This window comes from Hyla sarda, chromosome 5, assembly GCF_029499605.1.
Source record: "Hyla sarda isolate aHylSar1 chromosome 5, aHylSar1.hap1, whole genome shotgun sequence".
Lineage (NCBI taxonomy): Eukaryota > Metazoa > Chordata > Amphibia > Anura > Hylidae > Hyla > Hyla sarda.
In genome coordinates, this window is record NC_079193.1 from 258,521,328 (window position 1) to 258,541,053 (window position 19,726).

At 43.1% G+C, this 19,726-nt stretch overlaps 1 protein-coding gene across 2 annotated transcripts in view; it reads left to right on the top strand.

Moving 5' to 3' along the window:
- The window catches only part of LOC130273971 (acetyl-coenzyme A synthetase, cytoplasmic-like), a 77,602-nt gene that overhangs the window by 51,375 nt on the left and 6,501 nt on the right, over window positions 1-19,726 (top strand). For both annotated transcript variants that reach the window (XR_008844187.1, XM_056521584.1), the window contains exons 10-17: window positions 2,526-2,659; window positions 2,966-3,098; window positions 4,728-4,784; window positions 7,177-7,257; window positions 11,794-11,902; window positions 14,729-14,797; window positions 17,214-17,390; window positions 19,415-19,489. Coding sequence is in view for 1 of the 2 variants with exons in the window: in XM_056521584.1 (XP_056377559.1) it covers window positions 2,526-2,659; window positions 2,966-3,098; window positions 4,728-4,784; window positions 7,177-7,257; window positions 11,794-11,902; window positions 14,729-14,797; window positions 17,214-17,390; window positions 19,415-19,489 (835 nt within the window). In the remaining variant the exon portion in view is untranslated. The remainder of the gene's footprint in view (window positions 1-2,525; window positions 2,660-2,965; window positions 3,099-4,727; window positions 4,785-7,176; window positions 7,258-11,793; window positions 11,903-14,728; window positions 14,798-17,213; window positions 17,391-19,414; window positions 19,490-19,726) is intronic.

Here is a 19,726-nt window from a genome sequence, read left to right on the forward strand (position 1 = left end):
AGCAGACACACTGCAGCGATGTGCGCAGCGTACTCGCACATCGCGGCCGCTTTCCCTGCTCTGAGCTAGGCAGAGAGCTCCTACGATGTGCGAGTACGACTCGCACATCGCAGTGTGCCTGTTGGTAGCAGCGTATTGCCACTACGAGCAGGCACATGTAAAGACAGCATAGAGCAGGGCCTTCACCAGCGGATCTGCAGTGTAAAATCCGCTGAAAATCCGCGCGTGTGAACGTACCCTTAATATAAATACTGTCCAGTGCACAAAACTACAACCTACAAAATGACACACACTATATGACAACTTTTTGTATTAAAATTATATAAATGTTATCTATATAAATAAAACTCAACGTGTGTGTGTATGTGTGTATGTGTGTATGTTCCAGCATCACGTCCAAACGGCTAAAGATATTAACATGAAACTTGGCACACATGTTACTTATATGTCAACAACAAACATAGGATAGGTGATTTAACCCTTACTCACCCCCATTTGCCAGGGGCGGGGCTTATGTTTAAAGTCCCATACAAGTCTATGGGAAATATATTTTACTGCATAACTTCCAAACGGCTGGAGATATTTCGATAATACTTGGTCACATGTTACTTATATGTCAACAACAAACATAGGATAGGTGATTTAACCCTTACTCACCCCCATTTTCCAGGGGCAGGGCTTATGTTTAAAGTCCCATACAAGTCTATGGGAAATATATTTTACTGCATAACTTCCAAACGGCTGGAGATATTTCGATAATACTTGGTCACATGTTACTTATATGTCCACTTAAAATATAGGATAGTTAATTTGACCCTTAACTACCCCCATTTGTGAGAGTCTGGGTTTTTGTTTAAAGTCCCATGCAAATCAATGGGAAATGTATGTTCCCACATAACTTCCGTACGGCTGGAGATATTTCAATAACTGGTACACATATTGCGGGTCGGGATAGGAGGACTGAGATAGGAGGACCAGGATAGGAGGACCGGGATAGGAGAACGGGATAGGAGGACGGGATAGGAGGTCGGGATAGGAGGTCGGGATAGGAGGTCGGGATAGGAGGATGGGATAGGAGGTCGGGATAGGAGGATGGGATAGATGGACGGAATAGGAGGTCGGGATAGGAGGATGGGATAGGAGGACGGGATAGATGGACTGGATAGGAGGACGGGATAGGAGGACGGAAAAGGAGGACAGGAAAGGAGGTCGAGATATGAGGACGGGAAAGGAGGAGGGGAAAGGAGGACGGGATAGGAGGAGGGGAATGGAGGACAGGAAAGGAGGTCGAGATATGAGGACGGGAAAGGAGGACGGCAAAGGAGGAGGGGAAAGGAGGAGGGGATAGGAGGATGGGAAAGGAGGACGGGAAAGGAGGACGAGATAGGAGGACAGGATAGGAGGTCGAGATAGGAGGACGGGAAAGGAGGTCGAGATAGGAGGACGAGATAGGAGGACGGGATAGGAGGAGGGGATAGGAGGAGGGGATAGGAGGTCGGGATAGGAGGTCGGGATATGATGACAGGATAGGAGGTCGGGATATGACAACAATATATGAGGACGGGATATGAAGTCAAAAGCTTCCTCCTTTGTTTATTTTCCTCCCCAACAAGGATGAGAAAGGAAAAACCGGGCAACGCCGGGTACTCAGCTAGTTATGACATAAAAAAAAGTACAACCACATTTATTAGTAAATCACAGAGACAACTATTAAAAAGGTACATCACAGGGAGAAAAAAGGATAGGGTCACTGAGGTACAGGGGGTTGGTTTGATTATTTGTATATATGCCCTGATATGCACATATATATACAAAGTGACATAGAGGAGAAATAAAGCCTTCTAACAAAGCCATGGTATGATCCATGTGGATAACAACAATGGCCGGCATTTATCACTGTAGGTGTAAGTGAAGTATTTTTCTACACTTTTTTTTTGTGTGCTGATAATGTGTTGGAGAACCAAATTTATTAAATGGTCACAGAGCATTTGATAAATTTTGTGCAGGTCACATTTTCTGAAATTTCTCTCTTCACATACACCAAAAAGCTAAGCTAGGTCTGGTTTCGTTTTAGAGACTTTTCAGTGGTTTTCACAAAAAAGTGCAGTTCATAAAACCCTTCCATATCATGTGAATTGCCAAAATCAGTGGATTGCAACTCAAAATCAGCAGAAATGTGTAAACCAAAAGGTGCAAAAAAGGGGCAAATAAACCCTGCTTGCGCCTTTTTTGCGCCTTTTCTAGACACAAAAAACAGTCTAAAGACAATGATAAATGTCGGCCAATATGTCCAGTGCATGTTAAGACCATATTACTTAGTGCAAATCCATGTTGGGATACCCGGCAGTGTAAAGTGTTATGTGCAATAACAGGAGACATGATAAATCTTACAGGTCCCTGTGCATATAAGAAAATGACTTGCATAGGGTACATACCTTGTATTTGCATTCAATGTCGTTGTCATACTGTATTTTTTGTATGATAATAAGAATAGCATTATAATGTGCTCTTTCTATGTTTTTTAGTTTGAAGGCATTCCTACCTATCCACATGTGGGGAGATTTTGGGAAATTATTGAAAAGTACAAAGTGAACCAGTTTTATACTGCACCCACAGCCATACGCTTACTGATGAAATACGGGAATGAGGTCATTCATAAGTGAGTTTTTTCAGCAATGGTGCAATTTTTTTTATGTTTGAGTTCAGTGTAAATCTTTGTTTTCTTGTTACAAGCTTCTAACATTTTGTCTGTAATTTACCAAAACTCATATCTTGCATGTAATTGTATTTTTATTTTTATACCCATTGAATAGCTGTAGATTTAAGGATAATAACAAAAAGCTTAGAACCCATCTTATTCCAATGACTTTTCCTACTTCTGTGTGCTTTATATTACAGATTCTTTAGGTGTCAGCAAACTCTAATAATTTACATTATGATCCCTTGTATTTTGTATTTTCCCCAGGTACGATCTGAATTCTTTGAAAATTCTGGGTACTGTAGGAGAGCCCATAAATGCAGAAGCATGGTTGTGGTACTATAACGTTATCGGCAGTCAGCGATGTCCCATTGTTGACACTTTTTGGCAGACAGAAACAGTAAGTAGCTGTTTAATATGTTTTCATAGTGGTCAGTTATGGATGCTATAGGCAAGTCTATGGCCACAGAAAGAAACAGGAAAAGCATCTCGTTCTAACATCCATTTGAATTCGTTTTTTTTTATTAGAGTTTGAATTTCAATGAACATCTTAAAATAAATGAATCAGTATGGAACGTATACAAATGATTTAATTAAAAATAACCATCCATTAAGTATATAAATGCCCCATATAATAAACATGGAGAAAACCTGTTCCAAGTAAAACCGCCTAAAAAGACAAGAGAGCACTCCCTCCAACTTTACCATAAGAAATGTGCATTTTTGGAACAGTCTAACCAAGGAACTGGTCACAAGAGGAACAGTCGAGAGCTTCAAAACAGACTTAAAGGGGTACTCCGGCGCTAAGACATCTTATCCCCTATCCAAAGGATAAGATACCTGATCGTGGGGGTCCCTTGCATGCAGCACCCCGTTACAATCAGTCCCCGGAGCATGTTCGCTCTGGGTCTGATTACTGGCGATCATGGGACCAGAGCATTGTGATGTCACAGCTCTGCCCTCGTGTGACATCACGCTCCGCCCCCAGCTGTCACGCCCCCTCCCATAGGCTTGCATTGAGGGGGCGAAGCATGACGTCACACGGGGGCGGAGCTGTGACGTCACAATGCTCCTGTCCCGAGATCGCCAGTAATCAGACGCGGAGCAAACATGCTCCAGGGACTGATTGTAACGGGGTGCTGCATGCAAGATCATGGGAGTCCCCAGTGGCGGGACCCCCGCGATCAGGCATCTTATGCCTATCCTTTGGATAGGGGATAAGATGTCTTAGCACCTTATATGGCAAGTAGGACTACACTGATTCCAAAGTAACTGCAAACACTAGTGATATATCATCACTATCTGTAATAGATGCACTTAAAGGGGTACTCTGCCCCTAGACATCTTATCTCCTATCCAAAAGATAGGGGATAAGATGTCTGATAGCGGGGTCCCGTCACTGGGACCCCTGCAATCTCTATGCAGCACCCGGCATTCTAAACAGTAAGTTCAGAACACTGGGTTCCTGTGGCGGGAAAAGGAACCTCACACCACACCCCCTCTATTCATGTCTATGGGGGTGGGGGGTGACAGGACCCCCTGCGATAAGACATCTTATCCCCTATTCTTTGGATAGGGGATAAGATGTCTAGGGGCGGAGTACCCCTTTAAAGAGCTCTCCTATCTTTTTTATAGTAAATAATAATATTTTTCAGGAAAAATGATTCTTTAGCTTGTTTTCCTAGTGCTCTGCAATATGCCATTCCTCTATTATTGCTTACAAATTCACTGACACGTGGGTGTTACCATTTGGAGGGTTACCCTTCTCTTGGCTACACTGCCCCAATTAGTGCTGCCGATGTCAGAGGGAGTAGGGACACACCCCTTTGTCAAGGGGAATGGTAACACCCAGTTGTCAATTTGATTATACTTTTTTGGAAGTGACAAAAGAATGACACAATGCAGATATATGAGAAAAGGTGATACAACAGCAGAGGTTCTCTTTGAATGCTAACCACAGCAATCCAGCTGCTTTTTAGGTTATGCTTAAACCGGGGATAAATATGTAATATGTATTTTCTATTTTCAGGGAGGTCATGTTATAACCCCTTTGCCAGCAGCTACACCTCTGAAACCCGGATCTGCTGTAAGTGACTATTGCTTAAAAAAAATAAAAAATTAAAATTATATATATATATATATATATTGTAAAGGGAGCAAAAATAAAGTGTTATTCGCTTTATCATTCTCCCACCCCCACCATTTCAGTGCTGTCCAAGTCTGTGTTGTTTTCTTCTTCCATGTCTTGTCTTGGCACAAATCCCTGGTTTAAGTGGCCTGAGCGGGCATTTTCTGTGTGACAAGACAAGCCAAGGAAGTGAAGATTAGAAAGGATCTGGTGGGCATTGGAATGGCAGTGGGGCATCAGCGATGTAGCCCTTTTGATTGAGTAATACTTATTTATGCATGTAAGTATTTATTGCCAGCCTCCTCCATTTAAAAAAAAAAAAAAAAACATGTTTCCCATTGGATAATCCTTTCTGAGAGGGTCTGTTAACTTTTTGTGTTTTTGTGCAATGATAAATCCCAAAGGTAACAAATGTACTAAGGCCTCTTGTAAATTTCTTCCATTGGATGGTCAGCACTTTTATTATATTCACCTTAGACACCATTAAGATTTAGTATTGGGACTTATTCCTCTTGAAGTTAGGGATCACTCCTTGAACATCGTTTCAGTTGTGGCTAAACACCCTACATTCTTCTTAAGTTTTCTCTATAAATTACTTAAACCCTCGCTAAAATGAGACGACACCTGCATGAAAGAATATTCTGAAATGATGTGTTCCTTCACTTTTTTTGATAACTAGTAAAGTGGACATTTTGTTTTTGATTGATTTGATTTAACCCTCACAAATAAAGAGAGACTTGGAAAGAAATTCTTCACCACATGGACGGTCTATATAAATCCTCTTCCTCTGTCAATCCCATCGGCACTTGATAATTGATTCCAATGCACCGACTGGTACATGAAGGAGTTGCTTATGGGCAGTCCCCTCTTAAAAAGGTACTTTGGGATAAGTGTCAGATTGTGGGGGTCTGACTGCTGGCCCACCAACCAATTGCCACCCCCACCCCCCCACCCCTGCGCGATTTCTAGTACGGGGTCTCGGCTTTTCTCCTAAATTGGGTGTGTTCAACCACCGTACGAAGCGACTGCTGACACGCCCTCTTAGCATAGGGGATACGTTTTTGTATCTCTGAGTACTCGGGAGGTCCTTTTGATTTCTGTTTGGTTTTGTAGATGCCAGGGGTAAGGGAAGTTAAAGGAAGGTAAAGGGAAGGGGAGATTTGCATTTTTAAGGTCCTTTTTCATTATGACTTAAAGAGTATTTGTCATATCCCACAAAAAAAAATATATATTTTATACGTTACTCAGTATCTAATCCTGACCATGTACATATAATGTTTTATGTGTTTAGGACATATATTTCTCTGACAAATACCTTCTTCCCGTTGCTAACTTGGTTTGTCTTTCTGTGCTTTGGAGGGGATGTGTCCCTTTGTATTACTCATCTTCCTCCCTGAGTCTGCCCCGCTGAGTGTCTTCATCCAATCACTGCAGGCTGCTTTGTACCCCCTCCTCTCTGTTTTCATGATTCAGTCTGACAGGACAGGAGTGAGCACATTGGAGTTCTAGTCCCACCCTTACTGGACTTTGCCCTGCTTGTGCTTCAGCAAAGATGATGCTGTAGCTGGACAGGATTATGTTCTAGATGGTATGGGGACCTCTAGTGGTGTTTGTTTTTTTAGTATTTTAGCAAGGTTAATGTCAATATGTACAACAATGAAAATGTTTTTGAATCGGACAGAACCCATTTAAGTACTTGGTCCATGCAGCGTTTTGGAGATGGGGGGGGGGGGGGGGGCAGCAGTCAGACCTCTGCAATCAAACATTTGTGGATAGGGTATAGGTTTTTAATTGCTGGAATATCCCTTGAAGGCAATAAACTACCTAGTGTAATATCTGTTTATGTAGTTGTTGTCAACATCAATGCTGAAAATAAATAGGAGCTAAATGGAAACACATACATGGGCCCTTAGGGTTAAAAAGCTACCGGCCTTTCACATATATTTCTTTGTGTCCAAGGGAGACCAGAAAGGTATTGGCATTCCTGATCTGTTTTGAGTTTTCCATCAGCATGTTTCCTATTATAATGTCTAACCTCCACATATTGTTCTTGGTTTACCTTGTATATCTGCAGGCAAACATTAGTAAACCTGGCACATGTTATATCCCTTATAGTAAACTGGCCCCATTGATCGCCACATGTAGGTCTCTATTGAAATAGAAGTTTCATCATTACTTTTGTCATATTAAAGTAACATTTTTAATTTACATTGTATTTTATGGAAACTATGTATTTTGTGAACCTTTCATGTTTCTTTTTCTTTATCTTATACTAATTTCCATAGCCAATTTTGTATAACTTGTGTATTCATTGTCATGTTTGCTCATTTTATGGTTAAATCTACTACAGACGTTTCCATTCTTTGGCGTGGTTCCTGCAGTACTGAATGAGCATGGAGAGGAGCTAGAAGGAGAAGCTGAAGGCTACCTAGTAAGTGTCCCACTTATTCTAATCTTGTTATGTCAAAGACTTGTTACATCCTCTGCGGCCTCCCAGTGTTTGATGCACGCTCAGCAGCAGAGCGCGCATGATACCCAGTGGACCCTGGCTGCTAATGTAATCTTAATTGAATCACACAGTCAAAGGTGCAAGCTTAAAAAAATTCCAAAGTCCAGAAATGCATATTTTTGGTCACTTCATATACTAGAAAACATTAACCCCTTCCCGACCTATGACATACCTGTACGTCATGGGTGGCAAGGTGTTCCCGACCCATGACATACAGGTACGTCATGGACATTACTGCAGCTACTCGCGGCATCCCGCAGCGCCCGGTAAGATGGTGGCTATCACTGATAGCCAGCCATCTTACCGTGCGACCACGGGGGGTTTCGTCCCCCACCCCCCCCCCCAGCGATCGCTGCTATCAGCTGGTCAAATCTGACTAGCTGATAGCAGCGTTTCGCTATCAGAATACTTAGCAGCGCGGTGTGTGAGTCCCGATCACAGGGATCGGGACACACACCGCTCTGCTAAGTGTCCCTGACCCGTCCCCCGGCGTCACTTACCCGTCGGAGCGGTGTCCCGAGCGGTCCCGGCGTCCTCCATGCGGTCCCGGCTGCGCTGCGTCCCGGCGGTGAGTTTCCGGCAGCAGTGCGGCATCTTCATTGGCAGCAGTGAGATCGCCGTAAAGCGATCTCACTGCTGCCTCTGAGAGTTTCAAAACTGCAACTCCCAGCATGCCCAGACAGCCTTTGGCTTTCTGGGCATGCTGGGAGTTGTAGTTTTGCAACATCTGGAGGTCCACAGTTTGGAGACCACTGTATAATGGTCTCCAATCTGTGCTCTTCCAGATGTTGCAAAACTACAAATCTCAGCATGCTCAGTCTGTCCAGGCATGCTGGGAGTTGTAGTTCTCTAACATCTGGAAGAGCACAGATTGGAGACCATTATACAGTGGTCTCCAAACTGTGGACCTCCAGATGTTGCAAAACTACAACTCCCAGCATGCCCAGACTGCCCAAGCATGCTGGAAGTTGTAGTTCGGCAACATCTGATCCTTCAGATATTGCCGAACTACAACTTCCAGCATGCCTTGGCAGTCTGGGCATGCTGGGAGTTGTAGTTTTGCAACAACTGGAGGCACACTAGTTGGGAAACATTGTCCGTTTCCTACCTCAGTGCCTCCAGCTGTTGCAATTGTTGCAAAACTATAACTCCCAGCATGCACTGACAGACCATGCATGCTGGGAGTTGTAGTTTTGCAACAGCTGGAGGCACACTGGTTTGGAAACACTAAGTTTGGTTGCAAAACACTTGAAAGTTTATTACTTAACTTAGTGTTTCCAAACCAGTGTTCCTCCAGCTGTTGCAAAACTACAACTCCCAGCATGCACGGACAGCCAAAGGGCATGCTCGGAGTTTGCAACAGCTGGATGTTTGCCCCCTCCCCCCAATGTGAATGTACAGGGTACACTCACATGGGTGGAGGTTTACAGTGAGTGCTGCAAGTTTGAGATGGCGCAAATTTTGCGCTGCAGCTCAAACTTCCAGCGGCAAACTTGCTGTGAACCTCTGCCCATGTGACTGTACCCTAAAAACACTACACTACACTGACACTAACCTAAAATAAAAAGTAAAAAACACTACATATACACATACCCCTACACAGCCCCCCTCCCCCAAAAAAATGAAAAACGTCTGGTACGCTACTGTTTCCAAAACGGAGCCTCCAGCTGTTGCAAAATAATAACTCCCAGTATTGCCGGACAGCCATTGACTGTTCAGGCATGCTGGGAGTTTTGCAACAGCTGGAGGCACCCTGTTTGGGAATCACTGGCATAGAATACCCCTATGTCCACCCCTATGCAATCCCTAATTCAGGCCTCAAATGCGCATGGCGCTCTCTCACTTTGGAGCCCTGTCGTATTTCAAGGCAACAGTTTAGGGACACATATGGGGTATCGCCGTACTCGGGAGAAATTGCCTTACAAATTTTGGGGGGCTTTTTCTTCTTTAACCCCTTATGAAAAGGTGAAGTTGGGGTCTACACCAGCATGTTAGTGTAAAAAAATAATTTTTTTACACTGACATGCTGGTGTTGCCCTATACTTTTCATTTTCACAAGAGGTAAAAGGGAAAAAAGACCCCCAAAATTTGTAACGCAATTTCTCCCGACTACGAAGATACCACATATGTGGACGCAAAGTGCTCTGGGGGCGCACAACAAGGCCCAGAAGGGAGAGTGCACCATGTACATTTGAGGCGATTTGCACAGGGGTGGCTGATTGTTACAGCAGTTCTGACAAACGCAAAACAATAAATATCCACATGTGACCCCATTTTGGAAACTACACCCCTCACGGAATGTAATAAGGGGTGCAGTGAGCATTTACACCCCACTGGTGTATGACAGATTTTTGGAACAGTGGTCTGTGAAAATGAAAAATAAAATTTTTGATTTGCACAGTCCACTGTTTCAAATATCTGTCAAACGCCAGTGGGGTGTAAATGCTCACTGCACCCTTTATTAAATTCCATGAGGGGTATAGTTTCCAAAATGGGGTCACATGTGGGGGGGGTCCACTGTTCTGGCACCATAGGGGCTTCCTAAATGGGACATGCCCCCCAAAAACCCTTTCAGAAAAACTCACTCTCCAAAATCCCATTGTCGCTCCTTCCCTTCTGAGCCCTCTACTGCGCCCGCCGAACACTTTACATAGACATATGAGGTATTTCCTTACTCAAGAGAAATTGGGTTACCAATTTTAGGGTGATTTCTCTCCTTTTACCCCTTGTAAAAATTCAAAAATTGGGTCTACAAGAAAATGCGAGTGTAAAAAATGAAGATTTAGAATTTTCTCCTTCACTTTGCTGCTATTCCTGTGAAACACCTAAAGGGTTAAAACACTTACTGAATGTCATTTTGAATACTTTGGGGGGTGCAGTTTTTATAATGGGGTCATTTATGGGGTATTTCTAATATGAAGATCCTTAAAATCCACTTCCAACCTGAACTGGGCCCTGAAAAATTACGATTTTGAAAATCTTGAGAAAAATTGGAAAATTGCTGCGGAACTTTGAAGCCCTCTGGTGTCTTCCAAAAGTAAAAACTTGTCAATTTTTTTATGCAAACACAAAGTAGACATATTGTATATGTGAATCAATATGTAATTTATTTGGAATATCCATTTTACTTTCAAGCAGAGACTTTCAAAGTTAGAAAAATGCAAAATTTTCTAAATTTTCATGAAATTTTTAGATTTTTTACCAAGAAAGGATACAAATATCAGTGAAATTTTACCGATAACATAAAGTAGAATATGTCACGAAAAAACAATCTCGGAATCAGAATGATAAGTAAAAGCATTCCAAAGTTATTAATGTTTAAAGTGACAGTGGTCAGATTTTCAAAAAATGCCCAGGTCATGAAGGTGAAAATGGGCTGGGTCATGAAGGGGTTAAAGGGGTACTCTGGTGAAAAACTTTTTTTTTGTAAATGAACTGGTGCCAGAAAGTTAAAGAGATTTGTAATTTACTTCGATTAAAAAATCTTAATCCTTTCTGTACTTATTAGCTGCTGAATACTACAGCGGAAATTCTTTTCTTTTTGAAACACAGAGCTGTCTGCTGACATCATGACCACAGTGCTCTCTGCTGACATCTCTGTCCATTTTAGGAACTGTCCAGAACAGCATATGTTTGCTATGGGGATTTCTTTTTACCCTGGGCAGTTCCTAAAATGGACAGAGATGTCTGCAGAGAGCACTGTGCTCATGATGCTCATGATTGCTAAATGTATACTGTGATTTTAAGGGACTCTAAAGCCTGGCTGCTATTGCTGTATATGCTTGGAAATGGGCCGAACTTCGACTCTAAGGCTAGGTTCAGACTACGGAATTTCTGCTTGCAATTCCGCTTTGAAATTGCAGGCAGGAATTCTTCTTACTAAATTGTACAAGCTAGTGAATGGGTTTCCGTTCACCAATGCACACTTCAGAATTTTTGAAGCGGAATTTGTGAACGGAAAATCCGCTTTAAAATATCCTCCTGAAGAATGGTGGTGCTCTTTTTTTAGGTGGATATCCTCGCGGAACACATTGCAGTCTATTGGGGACTGCAATGTCCGCACGGTCCTAGCGCTGACTGATTCAGTCGGCGCTGGCTGCACTCGGAATCTCTAGATGGAAAATTTCCGTCCGGAGATTCCGCAGTCTGGACCTAGCCTAATAGGCCACATTTGGTCCATTGAACATAATGGACTCGGAATGAGTAGCTCCAGTATACGTCGGCATACAGTTCTGTCGCTATGCCAACATATACCCTGTATGTAGACCATTTTTTGGATGTGAATGTAGTTGAAATTGTGTTGACTGGTAAAGGTTACTCCTGTGTATGACCCAAACCTGTGATGTTCTTACAAGGGTCCAAGAAAACTTATGGAAGCTTTTTTGGTTTGATACATTTCCCAATATCTTCAAACTGAATTTTTACCTGTCTTTTTTCTCTCTTTTTTTCATAATTTAGGTCTTCAAGCAGCCATGGCCATCTATTATGAGGACCTTGTATGGCAACCATGAACGCTTTGAAAACACATATTTCAGAAAGTTCCCTGGGTATTATGTTGCTGGAGATGGTAAGATACAGTTTACAACTAAACAGGTCCCGTAAAATACTAAAATCTCGGGTACTGATTTTTGTAATATTATTACGTGAGAGATACATAAAATGAAAGCATTGCATTGTTTCACAGGAAAAATCATTGCAAGTACGACTAGTTCTAGTACTTAAAATATCACAATGCCAGATAGATTTGGTTAGATAGATCTATTAGATTGGGGCCAAATCTGTACATTGGTAACCATCTTAATCCAGTGTAACACTTATATCACTTATATATATTAAGTCCAGGCCAATATGGATGTAGACAGAAATATCCAAATCTGAGTCTTAGATGGTGGGTGACAATAGGGCTGGGCGGTAAACCGGTTCTTACCGAATACCAATATTTTTGGGCTGCACGATATGAATTTTTTCCATACCGCAATACCGGTTTGTCCCCTCCCCCTTGGGAATGAATTATCAGCCCAGTGCAGCGCTGTCCCCACATCGGGGAACTAATCATACGTGACCCGCCAACGCTGTTCTACTCCCCCCCACCAAATCATGTGACCCGCCAGTGCTGTTCTGCTCCTCCTCCCCAACCAAATCATGTTACCTGCGAGTGCTGTTCTGTTCCCCCCCCCACCAAATCATGTGACCCGCCAGTGCTGTTCTGCTCCTCCCCCCCAACCAAATCATGTTACCTGCGAGCGCTGTTCTGTTCCCCCCCACCAAATCATGTGACCCGCCAGCGCTGTTCTGCTCCCCCCCCCCCCCCCCCCACCAAATCATGTGACCTGCCAGCGCTGTTCTGCTCCCCCCCCCCCCCCCCCACCAAATCATGTTACCCGCCATCGCTGTTCTGCTCCCCCCCAATTAATGATCAGCCCAACGGGGTACTACTCATATATGTCACCCGCAAGCACTGCCTTCCTCCTCTTTGTTGGGGGCCGCCGGCGCTGGAACTCATTGTACGCCAGTGGTCTCCAAACTGTGGACCCCCAGATGTTGCAAAACTACAACTCCTAGCATACCCGGACAGCCAACGGCTGTCCGGGCATGCTGGGAGTTGTAGTTTTGCAACAGCTGGAGGTCCGCAGGTTTGAGACCACTGCTGTACGCTGTATCACAAGGCCAGGCCAATATGGATGTAGACAGAAATATCCAATATGCCCCGGCTGCAAAAAGATAAAGAAAATAAACTTTAACTTACCTATGTCGGCCTTACGCTTGGGACTGGAACGTCGGACAGCCGTCATGTAAGCCGGCTTCTTACATGACAGTGGGCTCAGCCTATCACCGGCCGGGGCGGGACATCGCTCCGGCCGGTGATAGGCTGACGGCTGTCCGACGTTCCAGTCCCAAGGAACAGTGTAAGACCGACGTAGGTAAGTTAACGTTTATTTTCTTTATCTTTTGCAGCCCGGGCATAGGGATACAGCATACAGCAGTGGTCTCAAACCTGCGGACCTCCAGCTGTTGCAAAACTACAACTCCCAGCATGCCCGGACAGCCGTTGGATGTCTCGGCATGCTGGGAGTTGTAGTTTTGCAATATCTGGGGGTCCGCAGGTTGGAGACCACTGGCGTACAGTGAGTTCCAGCGCCGGCGGCCCCCAACAAAGAGGAGAAGGGCAGTGTTTGTGGGTGACATATGTGAGTAGTACCCCGCTGGGCTGATAATTAATTGGGGGGGAGCAGAACAGCGCTGGCAGGTAACATGATTTGGTGAGGGGAGCAGAACAGCGCTGGCGGGTCACATGATTTGGTGGGGGGAGCAGAACAGGGCTGGCGGGTCACATGATTTGGTGGGGGGAGCAGAACAGTGCTGGCGGGTGACATGATTTGGTGGGGGGAGCAGAACAGGGCTGGCGGGTCACATGATTTGGTGGGGGGAGCAGAACAGGGCTGGCGGGTCACATGATTTGGTGGGGAGAGCAGAACAGTGCTGGCGGGTGACATGATTTGGTGGGGGGAGCAGAACAGGGCTGGCGGGTGACATGATTTGGTGGGGGGAGCAGAACAGGGCTGGCGGGTGACATGATTTGGTGGGGGGAGCAGAACAGGGCTGGCGGGTCACATGATTTGGTGGGGGGAGCAGAACAGGGCTGGCGGGTCACATGATTTGGTGGGGAGAGCAGAACAGTGCTGGCGGGTGACATGATTTGGTGGGGGGAGCAGAACAGGGCTGGCGGGTCACATGATTTGGTGGGGGGAGCAGAACAGTGCTGGCGGGTGACATGATTTGGTGGGGGGAGCGGAACAGTGCTGGTGGGTAACATGATTTGGGGGGAGCGGAAGAGCGCTCGCGGGTCACATGATTTGGGGTGGGGGGGGGTGAAAGAAATACTGTTTTATACCGTCGAACCGCCATAAGTTACGAAAATACCGTGATACACATATTTGGTCATACCGCCCGGCTCTAGGTGACAACCAAGAGTTGTCATCTAACATTTCTGCCGTACTGAAGAGCAGACCTGCCTGGTTATACAGGTAGAAGTCCTAATTCCCCTGCTACTCTTTGCTGTATTACTAAGAAGATATACTATTATCCAATATTTAAAATCCTAGCAACCTGTATAGGAGCTGAATTGTCATTAACATTTATTTAAAAAAAAGGGTTGAAAATGTATTTGTAGTATTGTAGGCAATAGCTCAGTATCATTGCTTTTCATGTACTAAGCCAGTTTTATGTGACCTCAGGAAGGGCGGAAATCAGACACCAGTAATTGATCAACTTTTAAGGTATTAAAAAGGGGAAATTATCCGAAATTTTGTCTGAAATTATAATGACTATGAAGTAAAGTACGTTTTGATTTAATGATGTTTATTAATGTCAGATTTTATCATTTGGTAAATAGGATGCAGGCGTGATAAGGACGGATACATCTGGATTACAGGTCGCATTGATGACATGCTGAATGTTTCAGGTAAGTAAATGAGTAGTAGTAAGCACAGTGGATGTTATGCAAAGTGCACTCGATTTTCAGGATTCATGGCAGATCCCAGTGCATGGAGCCCTATGGCTCCCCTAGTACAGAAAAATACGAAGAAAATAGGAATAAGCAACTCACCGGTGCTTCTCAATCTTCTTTATTATAGAAAATACTCACATTACATGAACAACAGAGAGGGACACAATTGGGGGGGGGGGGGATGTGGTAGGCGACAGCAGCTGTTGTTTTGCATGGTTCACAGACAAAGCACGTGAACCGTGCGAAACAACGGCTGCTGCGATCAGACATCTTATCCCCTATCCTTTTGATAGGGGATAAGATGTTCCTGCCTGGAATACCCCTTTAATGCTATTACTTGAAGGGGTATCCAGCATTGTAAAATGTATTGCCTATCTTCAGGATCAATAAAAGATCTGTGGGGAGAGAACTTTAAATTCTTCAGCATTTACACTTGACTGGTTGTACTTTTCGTAGCAGTGATAGTCTACTATTTTAAAAGAATGGATAACCCATTTAACACATCAGGCATTGGTAAGACGCCCTAACTTGTGTAGAGCATATTGGCCGACATTTATCATTGTGTTTACCCTTTTTTCTGTCTATATTTGGTGCTTATTTAGCGCAAGTGTCCTTTTTTGCGCCTTTTGGTTTACACATTTCTGCTGATTTTGAGTTGCAATCCACTGATTTTGGTAATACACATGATATGGAAGGGATTTATGAACTGTGCCTTTTTGTGAAAAGGCGCAAAAAAGGTGCAAAGCCACTGAAAAGTCTCTAAACTACAGCAGCCCAGACTTAGCTTAGCTTTTTGGTGCATGTGAAGTGTAATTTCAGAAAATGTGACCTGCACAAAATGTATCAAATGCTCTGTGACCATTTAATAAATTTGGTGCTCCTACAAATTACCAGCAACAAAAAAAATGCTTTATTACACCTACAATGATTAAAGGGGTACTACCGTGGAAAACTTTTTTTTTTTTTTATCAACTGGTAAAGTTAGACAGATTTGTAAATTACTTTTATTCAAAAATCTTAATCCTTCCAGTACTTATCAGCTTCTGTATACTACAGAGGAAATGTTTATCTTTTTGGATTTCTCTTATTTCATGACCACAGTGCTCTCTGCTGACCTCTGCTGTTCATTTTAGGAACTTTCCAGAGCAGGAGAAAATCCTCATAGCAAACATATGCTGCTCTGGACAGTTCCTAAGATGGACAGCAGAGGTCAGCAGAGAGCACTGTGATCGTGACATAAGAGAAATCCAAAAAGATAAACATTTCCTCTGTAGTATACAGAAGCTGATAAGTACTGGAAGGATTAAGATATTTTAATAGAAGTAATTTACAAATCTGTTTAACTTTCTGGCACCAGTTGATTAAAAAAAAAAAGTTTTCCACGGTAGTACCCTTTTAAGACTATGTTTGCTGCCGTACATAAATATGTTAGGCCAGGCCTGCTACCTTATCACCATTAGGCACAGCAGTGGTTAAAACAGTACTTTATACAATACCCTCCATACATACAGCATTGATGAAACTATACAACACCGAGGAGGCCCTGTGCACCTCTATGGGAGCGCCATTATGGCTCTGTACTCTGATGGGGTAAAGTCCTCCACTACATCTTACTGTAAGAGTTATTGCTGCCCTCTGTCTTCAATGATAAACTCCAATTACATTCATTGAACACCTTTCCTATATTGTGATATTAAAATGCAGTCGAACATGTGTATAAATATCTTGACATCTATATTAATTCCAAAACTACAAATTGGTACATGTAACACTCACATATCTGTTGTACCGATTCCTGAACATCACTGTATAATTCATGTTGGCATCAGAACCTAGATTCACAAATCTGCTTGTCACCTATTAGCAGTACTTTGTGCAGTGGCATGGAAGCTGTTCTTCAAAGGACAAGAATAGAGATGAGCGAACTTACAGTAAATTCGATTCGTCACGAACTTCTCGGCTCGGCAGTTGATGTCTTTTCCTGCGTAAATTAGTTCAGCTTTCAGGTGCTCCGGTGGGCTGGAAAAGGTGGATACATTACTAGGAAAGAGTCTCCTAGGACTGTATCCACCTTTTCCAGCCCACGGGAGCACCTGAAAGCTGAACTCATTTATGCAGGAAAAGTCAGCAACCGCCGAGCCGAGAAGTTCGTGACGAATCGAATTTACTGTAAGTTCGCTCATCTCTAGACAAGAACATTAAATCACCTTGTAGCTACTTTATGTAACTCATTTTAATCAGTCTTTAGTTCCTATACTTGCTGTAATCCCCTCTAGTCAGTGCCATTACATGTATTATTTTGGTTTTTCATCACTTGAATTAACTATTTTCAGTAATTCTGCTGTATAGTTACCCTATATTATTCCTGTAGGTCACCTGCTAAGCACAGCGGAGGTGGAGTCTGCCCTGGCGGAGCACCCTGCAGTAGTGGAGGCGGCGGTGGTCAGCCGTCCGCACACTGTGAAAGGGGAATGTCTTTACTGCTTTGTAATCTTAAAAGATGGGAAGAAGTTTACAGAGCTGATTGCAGACGAACTTAAAAAACAAGGTAAGATTATATTATACGACCCATCCAGTCATTTTGCAATTTTCCTTATTTGTTCTTTTATAGTTGATATTACTGGTGGTTCCACATTCAGCCATGTCTATAAGAAGTTTAAATGTGATGACCGAAAATCCATGAGTCGCAGTTTCAGGAGTGGAACGGCTTCCCCTGTCATACAGTATTGTAGGCGATCAGACCACCCTCGCCCCTGGTGGTGTCTTCTGCTGGTAGACCTTGTGGCTGTAACTACTCTTCTCTTTAAGATAGCACCTTTTTAGGCCTCCTTTACACACACACAAATTTTTTGGCATATATTAGCTCGGAAAAATGCCAGCATTTTTTTTTTTTTCACTTTACTTATTATTTAGTACGTTTTTCCCTGAATAGCATTTCCAAGTACGTTTTAAGTGTTTTTTTTTTTGTGGTGTGTTTGTTATTGCAATTATGTAATTTAGGATTTTCGCTTCAAGAATGTGAAAAAAGTGACACATTCCCACATTTTTTTTAATAGAAAAAAAAAATTTGTGCTCCATTACTAACACCTAGAGCATCATGTGTTTTAGGGGGGAAAAAAGCATCAACTGACCCAAAATATGCAAAAGTAAAGAGATTCAGCTGCTTATTTTCTGCAGCCTATTTTCTACAGCTTTTTTTTCTGCTGCTTATTTTTTGCTGGTAAGTCAATGATAAAATAAACAGCAGAAAATAATCAGCAGAAAATAAAAATCAGAAGATAAGCTGCGGAAAATCTGCTTGTGTGAACGAGCCCTTAAAAGGGGTACTCCGGCCCTAAGACATCTTATCCTATATCCAAAGGATAGGGGATAAGATATCTGGTTGCGGGGGGACCGCCGCAATCTCTCATGCAGCACCCACCTGTCTAAGCTGCACAAAATGATGATCGCTCCATGTCTGAAGCCTCATGACTATGAGGCCGTAGTATCGTGACATTACGAGGGGTTGGAGTCGTGCGGTCACGATACTCCGGCCCTGTGGTCCTGAGGCTTCAGACATGGAGCGAACATCGCTTTGTGTAGATGAGACTGGTGGGTGCTGCATGAGAGATTGTGGGGTCCCCAGCAGCGGGACCCCCCCGAACAGACATATTATCCCCTATCCTTTGGATAGGGGATAAGATGTCTTAGGGCCGGAGTACCCCTTTAAGCTCAGTTTCCACACATTTTTTCAGGCTGTTTTTGGAATACTGCCACTGCAGTTTTTGAGCCAAAGCCAGAAGTGTATTCAAAAGGAATAGGACATATAAAGGACGGACTTACACTTCTCCCTTATGGATCCACTTCTGACTTTGGCTTAAAAACTACTGTGGCAGTTTTCCAAAAAATGGCAGAAAAAACCTGTGTGGAAACCTAGCCTTAGGTATGTACAACATTAACTTTGCAATATAAGAGTGCCTTCACTTTAGGATTGTGCCTTCTGAGGCACACATAGTTCAGCATCCTGTCAAAACAAGATCTCAATGTATCTGTGCTTGAGCCGATACAGGGGCTATCTACTTTAATGGCCCAAACGGAGTAAGCTAAGGACTACGTTTGGGTTATTTTTCAGACATACAGAATTTTTTTTTCACTCACCATAAAGCATGGTTTGTTGTGCCTTATGGTCAGAGTTAAAATTACTGATAGGAAAACGGCGCTAACCTAGTCACTAGCTGACTCCTTTCAGGCTATTGGAGATAATGTGGTCAGTACCTGTCTGTGGATGGAGACCCTGGCATCCTATTTTGACTGGATGCCAACAAATCCATGTCTTGTACTGATCTAAACATGAAGAGCTAACACTTGGTAATATACTTTGTGTTCAAATTCTGCCATTGAGCGCAGCTACCCAGGGAACAATCGGAGTAGAAGTTTTTTTTAATCCATTATTTTATTTATCTTATTCCTTTTTGTCTGTTCTTATTTCCTAAACTCAGTTGTTATTTTATTTCACTGATTCTGTGTTTATAAAATGGATTTTTGTATTATACATGTGAATTAAGAAAATGTTTTTCATCTCATTATTTGCAGTTCGGGAGAAAATAGGACCAATAGCAACTCCTGATTTTATACAGAATGCTCCGGGATTGCCAAAGACACGATCAGGTAAAACCCCTGGTATATGTTACCTAAGCTATAAATGTAACCCCTGGTATACGTTACCTAAGCTATAAATGTGCAGAAGCAGGGGAGGTCACATAGGAATCGCTAACACATGGCATCGATCCTTACTGAATGACACAATCACACCGATTCATCAAGTTAATCATTAGTGACAAAGAACAATTACAGTAGAATATTTTCTGCAATATATTATGCATTATCTGGGTACTCATACATGCA